The sequence below is a fragment of the Diadema antillarum genome, unplaced genomic scaffold (assembly GCF_040938485.1).
Source record: "Diadema antillarum isolate AM-2024a unplaced genomic scaffold, OU_Dant_1.0 scf00000172, whole genome shotgun sequence".
NCBI classification, from domain to species: domain Eukaryota; kingdom Metazoa; phylum Echinodermata; class Echinoidea; order Diadematoida; family Diadematidae; genus Diadema; species Diadema antillarum.
In genome coordinates this window covers 986,469-999,876 of record NW_027271061.1, presented here as the reverse complement: position 1 = coordinate 999,876, position 13,408 = coordinate 986,469, and the positions used below count along the sequence as shown (strand labels likewise).

The 13,408-nt window shown below is 40.7% G+C and overlaps 1 protein-coding gene and 1 pseudogene across 1 annotated transcript; both read right to left on the bottom strand.

Moving 5' to 3' along the window:
- Positions 1 to 1,201: 1,201 nt before the first annotated feature.
- Positions 1,202 to 5,021, bottom strand: LOC139722823 (echinoidin-like). Its single transcript, XM_071634118.1, has 3 exons — positions 4,895 to 5,021; positions 2,176 to 2,362; positions 1,202 to 1,447 (listed from the first exon to the last, which is right to left on the bottom strand). Exons 1-3 carry the CDS (start codon positions 5,017 to 5,019, stop codon positions 1,202 to 1,204), a joined length of 558 nt encoding a protein of 185 aa, XP_071490219.1. The 5' UTR covers positions 5,020 to 5,021.
- A 3,739-nt stretch (positions 5,022 to 8,760) lies between these two features.
- On the bottom strand, positions 8,761 to 12,068 carry LOC139722785 (echinoidin-like; annotated as a pseudogene).
- Between the last annotated feature and the right edge of the window lie 1,340 nt (positions 12,069 to 13,408).

Genomic DNA, 13,408 nt, shown 5'->3' with positions numbered 1-13,408 from the left:
GCGCTATATAAGCAGCTATTATTATCATCATTAAGCGTACTTACGGGCAGCGGAACGTTTGTGTGTGTGCGTGGGGGCGGGGGGAGGGGGAGGGGTCGGGTAGAACACTTGGTTGGTTGGTTCAAGGGTTACTCCTCTTAGTTCCCTACTTCGGTAGCAGGGACGAATCTCAAAACGGAACACTCCCCCTCCCCTCCCTGCCCTTACCATGTTCCCTGTCCCTCCTAGACTTTGCGCAGAATAATGTTAAAACTGCAATGATGAAATCTCAAGGGTGACTTAATGAAGATAAACATGCAAGTAGCCTACACATGAATTACAATGACAGTGAAACAAAAGCATTAAAAATACAACGCGGGTCTTTGAATACGGGAATGGCGGCGTTACCCTTGAACCATCTCATCCCCTAACCGGTTAGGCCCAACTCCCTCCCCCTGCCCAATGCATGTACCGGTATACTTGAGTGACCCGCACCTCGTCATAGTTAATGTTTATGCATGTTTAACAAATCTTACTACGTCACTGTTCTATGAAATCCCACTCACTTAAAGGAAAAATGCTGAAGATTCCAATGGAACTACAAGCTCAATGGTCGATACCGGAAATTTGGAGCTATCGTCGTTAAACCCAAACGATGCGGAATAGTTGTGGGCTATCAGAGGAAGGGGCCAGCACCTCGCCACCACGCTCCCCCATAGACAAAGCACGTAAAAGACGTGATGATACTGATAACACGTAGGCCTATTCCTTAAACAAATGTAAAATTTTCAAGAAAAACTGTTCGGTTTTCGCCTTAGTTTGCTTGGTTGTGGCAACCCTGCAAAGTTTCCAGCGTACTGAACACAGTCCCGGGCGTACATTTTTGTTCAGTGCGTTTGTATCAATTTTACGCAGGGTGACGATATATAGGGCCAATGACGAGTTGCGGGTACCTCATTATACTCCACAGACAATCGTCTGCCCAAGGAGGTATCGTTGGTCTCCCTCTTGGTATGTAGGGCTTTCAGTCAGCCAGATCACTGCACAATAGTGTGGGCAAGACAAATTGTGTATGTACAATGAATAGGATTTTAGGACTGTGGCCCAAAAGAGATGTTGCAATCCTGGTGGATGTATACCTGTGCTATCGTATCATAGGGATGCTAAATATATCTGGCGGGAGCATGTAGACATTGCGCCACGTCGGCTTTAGGGCCTATACCTAGTAGACATACGGCATCTTACAAATGTACTGCTTCGTTAACGCGCGGCACCAGCGATCGTGCCACTTGCCGATGTAACCGCCCAAGAGACTCACGCAGTCCGAGTTGGGTCCCGTGCCTGAGTTATTGGGCTGGTTAGCGGCCCAGTTTTCGAAGTCAACTGGCGTTTCGTCGGACCAAACGAAGACCCCTTCCTCCTCCAAGTCGTGCAGCCCGATCCACAACGTTGCGTAGACTCCGAGAGGCTGTAGGCATCAGGAATTACAAAACAAGTCGGGTTGTTTGGAGATTTGTACTTTAATAATGCATAACTAAAGTGTTGAAACGAATTTGGTTGAATGGTTTGAACCACTTCCTTTACTGCCGACAAGGACGTCACAGGATTCAATATTATTTTGTAGAAGGTTTAGACATATAGTTTCCACAGCTCTTCGTCGCAACACATACATGGAGAGATAAAGAAATAGACCAAAACGGAGATGCGTAGGAATATAATTTATTGCATATGAAAACATAAAGGTTTCGAAAAACGTAGAATTAACATAAGAACATAGCATAATGTTGTAAGAATCAAGTATCATGCAAACATGATTAGATATACGTGTATATAATCATAATATACCATAATCGCATCTCTCTCTCTCTATATATATATATATATACACCTATATATATATATACATTATATATATAAATAAATAAATAAACACATATATATATATATATATATATATATATATATATATATATAATATATCCGTTGGGTATATATCCGTCGGTAATATATGATTTGTTGAGGATTGATGAAAAGTCTGCCTGAAGATCACCACAGCGTGAAACCGCCGGTAGCAGCAAGGCACTAAAGCACAGGTACGCCTATGTATATGTACTTATGTATGTAGGATATATATATATATATATATATATATATATATATATATATATACATGTATATATACACACAATTACTCACCTGTGAGTCGTTCCTCGCTCTGGATGTCTCGAAGAAAGTGTGCAGAAAGTCGTTTTCGGCCTGAGAGTGGATGGAGGCCAGATGGGCGAGAGCTGAGGGGCTGCCCTCCCCCGAGCCGACGGACGGAGAGGTGAAGGACCGACAGTGGCCCTCCGCCTCAAACCACGAGCGAGAGTAGCTGAAGAACCTGCCGTGCAATCACGAGATTCTCATTGGTGGATTGCTTGAAATATGATTGATCATCGCCACATTATGGATATGCAAGTCTCTGTCATCATCCTTGATAAGTGTAATTTGTTTTGGGTTTTTAAGAGCACCGGTTTATCTGCTAAAAGGAGCACAATAAATTCCACAAAAATATACATGGCACTATCGATGATTTATGTAATACCAAGGAGGTTCGAGAGATGGAGTTACACTGACTATAATTATTCAATCAGCTGTCAGTTTTCTATGGATGGACAAAAGAATTCCACAGGTGCATTTGTGCCTTTGATGTTCGATGCTTGAAGCCGCCATCTTTCTGAGCAATCTGAAGATTCATTTTAACGCTAACATAATATCGGGTATATGCTGCTCGTTTATATATCACATGCAATGAAATTTCACCTAATTATAAAGCATATAAAACAAAAGTCAATTCCGTTCGAAAATATGTGCAAAAGTGTAAATCTGAACTGTATTTTGTGAAAGTGTTTGAAATTTTACCCTCATGGAAAGCCGGTTTTATCACTTTTCTCCTTATTTCCGCCTAATGAAACTAATATGGTACGTGCATCATCTTCAAGTATAGTTCTTTACAAATTAATATGTCAGATTAGCGTACAGACACGTACAGTCGAGTGATTTTGATATCTATTTCGGCAATATTTGAGCAATTTCTATTCGCGCACCCCCGTGCCTTTACCATTGTCTACCGCCCATCGTTTGTAAGTAAGGATAGCAAAAAGTAATTACCATCAAAAAGACATACCTTCCTTGGAAAGTGGCTGGTGATTATGCAATGAGACACAAGGCAATTGTCTTCGCATCTGAGCGGCAGATCCAGTTTGACACATACTTTTTTTTGAGTGGCGGCTTTGAGCATGGGATCAAAGCGAATAAGACTGTTGTGACTCCATTTCTCGAACCTCCTTGGTAATTACATTACAATGTTATACAAATGATGCACAGGATAGAGTGTGTTAGTGTAGGCGTGGTGCACTCGAGGGTATTTACAATTGTGAATACTACATTGTAAATACCCGAGAGTGAGCTACGCCTCCACTAACGCCACGAAATAATCCTGTGCATCATTTGTTTTATAAAATGGGTCGAAAATTCGGAAACTAACATCATTTTTCAGCGTTTTTCACGTACCTTTGTGGGTCAAGACGTCCGAAGATGTTCGTCCCAAACATTTAAAGTATAATGGGGGGTTGGGTTTCCGGACACTTAAGTTCCCGCATGAAAACTTACTTATTTTACATAGAATATGCACCCTTTACCTTAAAGACTTGATATAGACTCCTACTAGACAACATACTCTGAAAACGGCGTGAGAATTAACCTGCTAAATCGTTGGATTTGCTCTTCAAAGTGACTCCATGTACGCGTCCGGTCCCATAACGCTTGGTCTACTGTACTGTACAAAGTGTACGTATAGTAGAGTATACGTACGTACGCCACACATGTTATGCACAACCAAGACAGGCCGGCCGGGCCCGAACTAATTTGAAGTTGTTTACAGGATTGACAGCGCGTATGCATGCAATTCATCAAAGGAGCCGCCGCGCGCACAGACGATCGGCAATCTACCATAGGATTACAGGCAGTGCAATTGTACTGAAGTAAAGGAAGGAGGTGTGTGTCATTTCAGCGCTTCCTATTGGCTACATTCTTGAACCCATTTTATAACATTTCTTAACAGCTTCACCTGTGTAGAATTTATGCATATGCATTTCTTTGTTGTTCAGTTTCCATGAGCACCCAATCCTGCATTCTTATATGAAGCTGATATGTCATCATCCTTGTTCACTGTGATTTGTTATGCATTTTGAAATTATGCTTATTTCTTATCCAAATCACTATTAATCATGTCACTTTGTACCCAATATAAGCAAAATATGTTATAATGCAAAAGTCTGAAAATCATCCGGAGTTCATCAGCATTATATTTTAATGAGAGACGGCAACTTTGTGAAACTCGTCGAGGCGTTTTGTTCAAGGGGTGGTAAGCGAGAGGTTACCACTGATCTCTATTGGAAGTATCTATAGACATCTCATAGGCCAATTTGAAGCCACAGCGCCGCCATTCTACCACGCACATTGTCCATACACTAATGTGTACGAAGCTCATCACATCACGTGATCTTGGTGACAGTCTCTGCTGGTAAATGCGGGCAAAGCGGTGCAAGGTTGGTAACAAGATGGCGGCGCGGCGATGCGGCTTGTTTGTACAGAGTGAATTGGGCCAATGAGATATCCAGATAGTTATGCCCTTTGAGATCAGTGGTTGGCAACTCATTTACAGCTCTCCTTGAGGTGCCGTCATGAGAAAGGTATTATGCCAGAAGGAAACTACTCAAAACTGAGCTGTATATACGCGTGTGGCGTCTTGCGGAGTTTAGATAAGTCGCCTTCTTGCCTTCGCATCCCGTTCTAAATAAAGCATGGATTTCAACAAGTTATCTGTCTGCTACATCACGTTAGTTGTAAAACTTCCTGTACTACTTTTTACCTGTAGCAATGATTCCCGAAGGCAGTCCACATTGCAGGGCAGCAGCAAGATGCAGTGGCCCAATGGAACTCCACTGCTGCTACCAGAATCAACAGGACGCACACAGCTTGGCGGGTCGGCGACATCTTGGCACGGATGAAACTCAAAGGGTTTCTTCGCAAAAAACACGGCACTTGCTCGAAACGTAACAGTCGAACGAAGAGATTGTTTTGGTGTACAATGTACTCTGCATTCAACCAGGAGGCTCTTACGAACCGCGCAGTACATGCCGAGTGCTCACTTCCGGATGTTTATGGGAATAAACTCTGTTATCACATCCGTGTTCCAAAGGCCAGACTGAAACAGCATAATTACTTCAGATGACTTATCATTTTCGACAGGCATCGTATGCTTTTGTCCACTTCTGCAGCATGTACCTGTCATGAGGAGTATTATGTCTATGACAGTTTTTCTTGTCACTTTGTCAATTCATTTTGGCAAGAAATCAACGATCACATATTTTGTTTTGTTTTTGTTTTTGTTTTTGTTTTTGCTGCCTTAGAAAGTGGTCCTAGGAGACATTACAAACCTCATGCAATTCTGGATCAGACATAATTAATAGGGAGATAGAATGGATCATATAAAAATCCTGATAGTTTGATTGAGAGTTAAACACATGACACTTTATGATATGACGAACACGTGTTGTTACCTGCCATCGGTTCTGTGAACTCTACGTATCAATGCGCTTAAAGCAGGATCCTATCAATATTATCATAATTATTTCGCTTGATTTAAATGTCCTGTATCCTCTGTGGAAGGCGACAGATGAAGTTATAAAGAAACGCCAAATCAAATTTGCATACCTTAGACTATAGAATCATACCATGGAGTGGAGCACCCTTCTTCCAATTCTCTCGATTTCTCTTCCTTTCTCTCTCTCTCCTTCTATCGTATTTCTAGCCGTGAAACATACTGAACATGAATTATACTTTTTTGTATGTTTCTATACATATTTGTGTAAGTTATATCTACTGAACGTTCTATTAAAGGTTCAAATAGCTTATGACGATTCACGCAAAATGTATATAACATACTTCATGTGCAAACACTTTATATATTTGTGTATAATGTAGGTATATCTATTTTGTGAATAAATCAAATCAAATCAAATCAAATCAAATCAAATCAAATCAAGTCAAATCAAGCCAAATAAAGCCAAATAAAAGAATCAGAACGTCACAAGTTTCACTTCAACACTGTTTAAAGTTTGGCTTGATGGAGACAGTAATATCTTTATTTCAAGATGTCACGTGTTTTCACAGAGTATTGATATTGGTCAGAACCATACACATTCATGAAAACAGGAGGAGGTCGTGACATGATCAATTCCAAATTTTTCGCTAATTTTTGCTTGTATTCCGTTCTTGAAGTGCATTAAAAATGATAAATCATATTAATCATTCGCACCAACTTATTGCATAGTTGCAGGATTTCATAAAAGGGCTTGAAAGATATACGGGTGCTATAGCTGCTACAATAATTGGCAAAAAAACGCGATTGCCGTACAGGGGTCAAATTAGCGTACAGGATTTACTGTAACGTTTTGGAAGATACATCCAAACTATATAATGCGGCTATCAGCTATCAAAATCACTTCTGACATTCTAGCTACATCCTCTTTTGTTTTGTTTTGTTTTGTTTCCAGTTTTACAACTTGTATTGTGGTGAATTCCAACATGGAGTGTTAATTACCATTTTATCCGGCTGCTTTGCCCGGTCGAAGTCAGATCGAAATGACAAACACGACTCGTCAAGATATCCTGTCCAGTTTTTCTTATTTTCCTCGTTCGATATCTTCAACCCTTATTCTCTATCATGTGAATTGTTTCATAAATATATATATACAACTGTATATGGTCAGAGAACTGCTTTTTGCTTTTTGCCTTTAATCAATTGATTGTGTCATATGTGCTTAAAGGAAACCAAAACTCAAAGAGAAATGTGGATTGAGTGAAAGCAGCAACAGTACAACACATCGGTGAAAGCAATTGAGGAATTTTGGAGAATCGATGCAAAAGTTATGAGTTGGTAAAGTTTTGATGGATGACTAGACCACTACAGGTTATGACGTCATGTACTTGTGTGGACAACTATAAAGAAAATATAAAAGGAATTCCACAAAAATTCATTTTTGATGAAATTATACATTCCATCAACTTGACACTGACATGAAATAAGGGTGGTACTAGTAATTACTCCCCCTGCTTTAGCGGTTAGTCAAGTGCTTTTTCATTATGTTAGAGAAGTGATAGCATGTGGAATTTTCTTCATATTTTCTTTATAATTGTTGTCCACACATGATGTCATAAACTTAAGTAGTCTCCTCATCCAGCAGTTCCAACACCAAAACTTTAAAAATTCATATCTCTTGCATTGATTGTCCGATTTTCTTCAAACTTTCACTGATGTGTTCTAATTTTGCTGCTTTCACTCAATTCACATTTCCCTTTGGGTTTTAGTTTCCCTTAATAGCTTGCACACTATACAAAATAATTTTCAGCAATGCGAAGTAGAGCGTCGCATGACCTTCATTTTTCTACGGGAGCTGATAAAAGTTTCCAATGTCTTGCAATGATAAGGGCACATGTAGCTATACATGCACTGAATATTGCAGTCAATGATATTATGAGTTGTTAAATATCATTTTAAAAAGAAGTTATCTCTGTATATTTTTCTTTTTGTTTCAGGCAGAGACACGCATAGTTGCCCTGTGACATGTAAAGTTCATCACCTACTAATTGGTAAAAGAACAGGCATGCAACCAAACACACAGACATGATCATGAATCGGAAACAAAAATAGCAGGCAGCTATCAACACAACACACATGATACCTGCAAGAAATGTGAGAAGATTCCAATATGTTTAATCCACCAAGGCTATCAAGCGTAATTATTCCGGGTCGGGTAGACCTCTTGGTTGGTTGGTTCAAGGCCCAAAGTTAATACTCCCCTTAGCTCCCTACTTGGTGGATGGGACAAATCTCAAAACGGAACACTCCCCTCACCCCCCCCCCCCTTAACATGGTCACTGTCCTTGCTAAACTTTGTGCAGAAAAATAATGGTGCACGTGAAATCTTCAATCACGAAATCTCAAAGGTGACTTAATGAAGATCAACATGCAGGTACAATAATGTATTACCATGAAAGTGAAATCAAAGCATTGAAAAAATACAACGGCCGAAAGTCAAAGTGTCTTCCGTTTTAAGAAAAGAATGCTGAAAAGATGAAACTGACTCTGAAATCCCCTACACACCTCCCGGGGATGCTGCCCTAAAGATCAAGGGGGAGGAGACATTATTTCGTTAAAAACCCGGTAGATACCCGGGAATACTTTATAGTACCATGTAGTCAATCTGGTAGTGCGAAGGCTGGCCAAGCTCGGACATTACGAAAATCCAGTAAAGATTTGTGTATAGCGTTATCACTGATTTCTTTGTAAGTATACACGCATCCGGAGAATCGCAACTGGAATCAACCATTGCCAATTATATAGCAAACGGTTCTATAATAGTCGTGGTTTTCGAATGTACCCCGGTGGTCAGAGAATGAACGGGCTAACAAGGAGCCCCCAATCTACGCGGGTCTTTGAATAAGGAAATGGTGGCGTTACTCCGGCCTGATTCATCTCCTCATCTCCGAACCGGTTAGGCCCAAATCCCTCCCCAATGCGTGTATTACACAGACAATCGTCTGCCCAAGGAGGTATCGTTGGTCTCCCTCTTATCATTTGGAGCTTTCAGTCAGCCATATCATTGCACAGTCCCGTGGGCAAGACAAATTGTCTATGTACAATAAATAGGATTCAGGACTGTGGCCCGAAAGGGATGTTGCAAACCTGGTGGATGTATACCTGCACTGCTATTGTATAGGGAGGCCAAAAATATCTGGGGGAGCATGTAGACATTGCGCCATGTCGGCTAGGGCCCACATCTAGTAGACATAGGGCATCTTACAAATGTACTGCTTCGTTAAAGTGCGGCACCCACGATCGTGCCACTTGCCGCTGTAGCCGCCCAAGAGATGTACGCAGTCCGCGTTGGGTCCCGTGCCTGAGTTATTGGGCTGGAAAGCGGCCCAGTTTTCGAAGTCAACTGGCGTTTCGTCGGACCAGACGAAGACCCCTTCCTCCTCCAAGTCGTGTAGCCCGATCCACAACGTTGCGTAGACTCCTAGAGGCTGTAGGCATCAGGAAAAACAAAACAAGTCGAGTTGTTTGGAGATTTGACTTTAATAATGCATAACTAAAGTGTTATAACGATTTTGGTTGAATGTTTTGCACAACTTCCTTAACTGAAGACAAAAAAAAAAAAAAAAAATGGGCAGGATGCTAGATTTGTAGACGTTTTTGACACATGTTTTCTTCAGCTTTTTGTCGTAACTTGAGGAAATAGACCGACACGGAGGTGCATTGGATTGAAATTTTGCACATTAAATGAAAAATAAAGGTTTGCAAAAACATAGAATTAACATACGAACATATTATCATAATGGAAGAATTGACGTACATGTATTATGCAAGTAGAAACAGATATCCACGTAATCATGATCGAAGCGTATAGAAAGACAATGAACGTGATCAATGACAGTGATAATGCACTACAAATCACAATATTATGTATTTTATATATGTATATATATATATATATTTGTATATATATATATATATATATATATGTATATATATACTCAATTATTCACCTGTGAGTCATCCCTGGCTCTCGACGTCTCGAAGAAAGTGTGCAGAAAGTCGTTTTCCACCTAAGAGTGGATGGAGGCCAGATGGGCGAGAGCTGAGGGGCTGCCCTCGCCCGAGCCGACGGACGGAGAGGTGAAGGACCGGCAGTGCCCCTCCGCCTCAAACCACGAGCGAGAGTAGCTAAAGAACCTGCCGTACAATCACGGGATTCTAATTGATCAATTGATCAAGATATGATTGTTGACTGATTTATTGATTAATGCACATTTTACTCATTCACGGAGTAAAGGTGACCGTCCATAAAACTATAATTTCTTATCATTGTATAATAGGCCTACATGATAAACACATTACGCATAGATGAAAACTTATGCTATTGTACTACATGTATTTACAATGATGGCGACTATAACATAGGCCATAATCGTATTGACAGTATTGTAATAGCACTGGCTGTAAAACATCAGGAAAAGATGATAGTACAAACCACCAAAATGCCAATAAAAAGACCAAACCCCCTCCCCAAACAAACGAAAGATGGCATGTGTTCAAACTCTCATAGACGCCCTCTGTAGATTAAGTGAGAGGGCGAGAGGTCGATAAACTCGCCTTGCACGTTCGTTCGAACCTAAACAGAAATTCCAGATTTTTTTTTTCATAATTTCACATCATGTAGTACATTGATGCTTCTACTTGTCACGCAGCAGTCCGTGCATTGGTCTTATCGCGACTCGACTACTGTAATGCTCTTCTTGGCGGAATCAGTCAGGCTGATGTGGATCGCTTACAGAGAGTTCAGAATGCTGCCTCTAGACAGGGAGGTGAAAGTTTGTTCTCACCTCCCTGCTCTAGACTAGTGTACCATGTTCGTTCACGTTCTCATGCCACTCCTCTTATACGTCAACTCCACTGGCTGCCAGTCAAAGCAAGAATATCCTTCAAGCTTCTCCTACTGGTCTACGAAGTAGTCAACAATAGAGCTCCAGAGTACATTGGGGAGTGTCTGGTACGACACTCTCACTCTAGGCGCACTCGTCTTTCATCATCCGTTACCTTTACTCAACCACACACGAAAAAACTAGCCGGAGATGCAGCTTTCTCTTCTTCTGCTCCTAGGCTGTGGAATAAGCTCCCTCCTCTTCTCAAATCTTCACCCACACTTGATCATTTCAAACAAAACTTGAAGACTTATTTATTTTGATGTCCCTATATGTGCACTGGACTTATACTGTCACTGCCTGGTATTTTGTATATATTTTATCTCCTATGGCGACCAGGGATGACATGTCATAGCGCTTTGCATCCAGTGGAAAAGGCGCTCTATAAATGTCTATTATTATTATTATTATTATGATAGTGCCACATGTACATTTGTGGAATTTATTGTAGTCCTTAAGCAGATAAACCAATTCTCTGAAAATCCCCAACAAATCAAATTACACTATGAACAAGGATAATGACATAAGATACTCACATATTCCAGTAATGTAGCGATGGAATTCCATTACAATAACAATTTTTAACAGGTTCACCTGTGCAAAAGTCATTCATGCATCTTCTGTTGTTCAGCTTCCATGAGCACCCAATCCTGCAGTCTTATGTGAAGCTGCTATGTCATCATCCTTGTTCACTATGATTTGTTATGAATTTTGAAATTACTCTTATTCCAATCACTATAATTTCTGTCACTCTTTACCCAATATAAGCAAAAGATGTTCAAATGCAAAAGTCTGAAAATCATCCGGAGTTCACTGCAACTTTGTGAAACTCGCCGAGGCGTTTTGTTCAAGGTGTGAAAGCGAGAGGCAACCACTGATCTCTATTGGAAGTATCTAGACATCTCATAGGCCAATTTGAAGCCACAGCGCCGCCATTTTACCACGCACAGTGTCCATACACTAATGTGTACGAAGCTCATTACATCACGTGATCTTGGTGACAGAATCTCTGCTGGTAAATGCGTGCGAAGCGGTACAAGGCTGGTAACAAGATGGGGGCGCGGCGGCCTCGCTAACGCGGCTTGTTTGTACAGAGTGAATTGGGCCAATGATATATCCAGATAGTTATGTCTTTTGAGATCAGTGGTTGGCAATTCATGTACAGCTCTCCTATAGGTGTCTTCATGAGAAAGGTATTATGCCAGAAGAAACTACTCAAAACTCGGCTGTATATAGGCGTCTGGCGTCTTGATGAGTTTAGATAAGTCGCCTTCTTGCCTTCGCATCCCGTTCTAAATAAAGCATGGATTTCAACAAGTTATCTGTCCGCTACATCAATCAGATATAAAGCATTCCGTACTACTTTATACCTGTAGCAATGATTCCCGAAGGCAGTCCACATTGCAGGGCAGCAGCAAGATGCAGTGGCCCAATGGAACTCTACTGCAGCTACCAGAATCAAAAAGGCGCACACAGCTTGGCGGGTCGGCGACATCTTGGCACAGAATGGAACTCAAAGGGTTTCTTCCTGATGTTCTCGGAAAAACCCAGCTCGGGCTTGAAACGTGACAATCAACCGAAATTGTTTTGGTGTACAATGTATTTTGCATTCAATCAGGAGGCCAAACAGCACTCTAGAACCACGCAATACATGCCGAGCGCTCACTTCCGGATGGTTTTGGCAATATACCTTTTTATCACATCCGTCCGTGTTCCAAAGGCCACATTGAAACAGCGTAATATTTCAGATGACTTATAGCGTTCCTAGCCATGAAACCTACTGAAGGTGCATTACACTTTTTTTTGTATCATGTTTCTTTACATATTTGTGTAAGTTAATCTACTGGACGTCCCAGTCAAGCTTAAATAGCTTATATGACGTTCCACACAAAATGTATAATGACATATCCCACGTACAAACTATTTATAGATTTGTGTATAATATAACAATATTATGTATACCTAAGGTCTGTATGCATTTTGTAAATGAATCAAATCAAATCAAATCATATCAAATCAAATCAAATCAAATCAAATCAAGTCAAATCAGATCAGATCAGATCAATGCCCCGTTTCATAAAAGATGTTAGGACGGCAACTCTTGCTGAAATGGCAACTTCCAGTAGCAACAGCCAATCAGGAAGCTGGATTCTTGTCGTTACCATGACAATTGCCATACCATCAAGAGTTGTTATCGTATCAACTTTTCATGAAATGGGGCCCAGATCAAACCAAATCTAGGAATCAGAGTGTCACAAGTTCCACTTAACCACTGTTAAAAATTTGACTTGCGGAGACAGTAATCTCTTTATTTCAAGATGTCACGTGTTTTCACAAAGTATTGCTACTGCATGGTCAGAGCCACACATTCATGAAAACAGGAGGAGGTCATGACATGATCATCTCCAAATTTCTCGCTCATGCGCGCAGAAATTTTATTTGTATCTGGGTATTCCTTTCGTGAAGTGCATGAATAATGGTAAAACATATCAATAATTCGCACCAAGCGAAGACATAGTTACAGGAATTTGTTGATATGGCTTGAAAGGTAAACGGCGCCTTTATCTGCTACTTTATCGGGCCAAAACGCGATTGTCGTACAGAGGTCAAATTGCCGTACAGAGGTCAAATTGCCGTATAGGATTTACTGTAACGTTGTGGAAGATACATCCAAACTTTTACTGCTATCGGCTTTCAATATCACTTCGGACATTCCGGCTACATCCTGTTTTGTTTTGATTCCTATTTTACAATTTGCATTGTGGTTAATTCCTACATGGAGTGTTAATTACCATTTCATCCGGTTGCTTTTGCCCCGGTCAAAGTCAGATCGAAA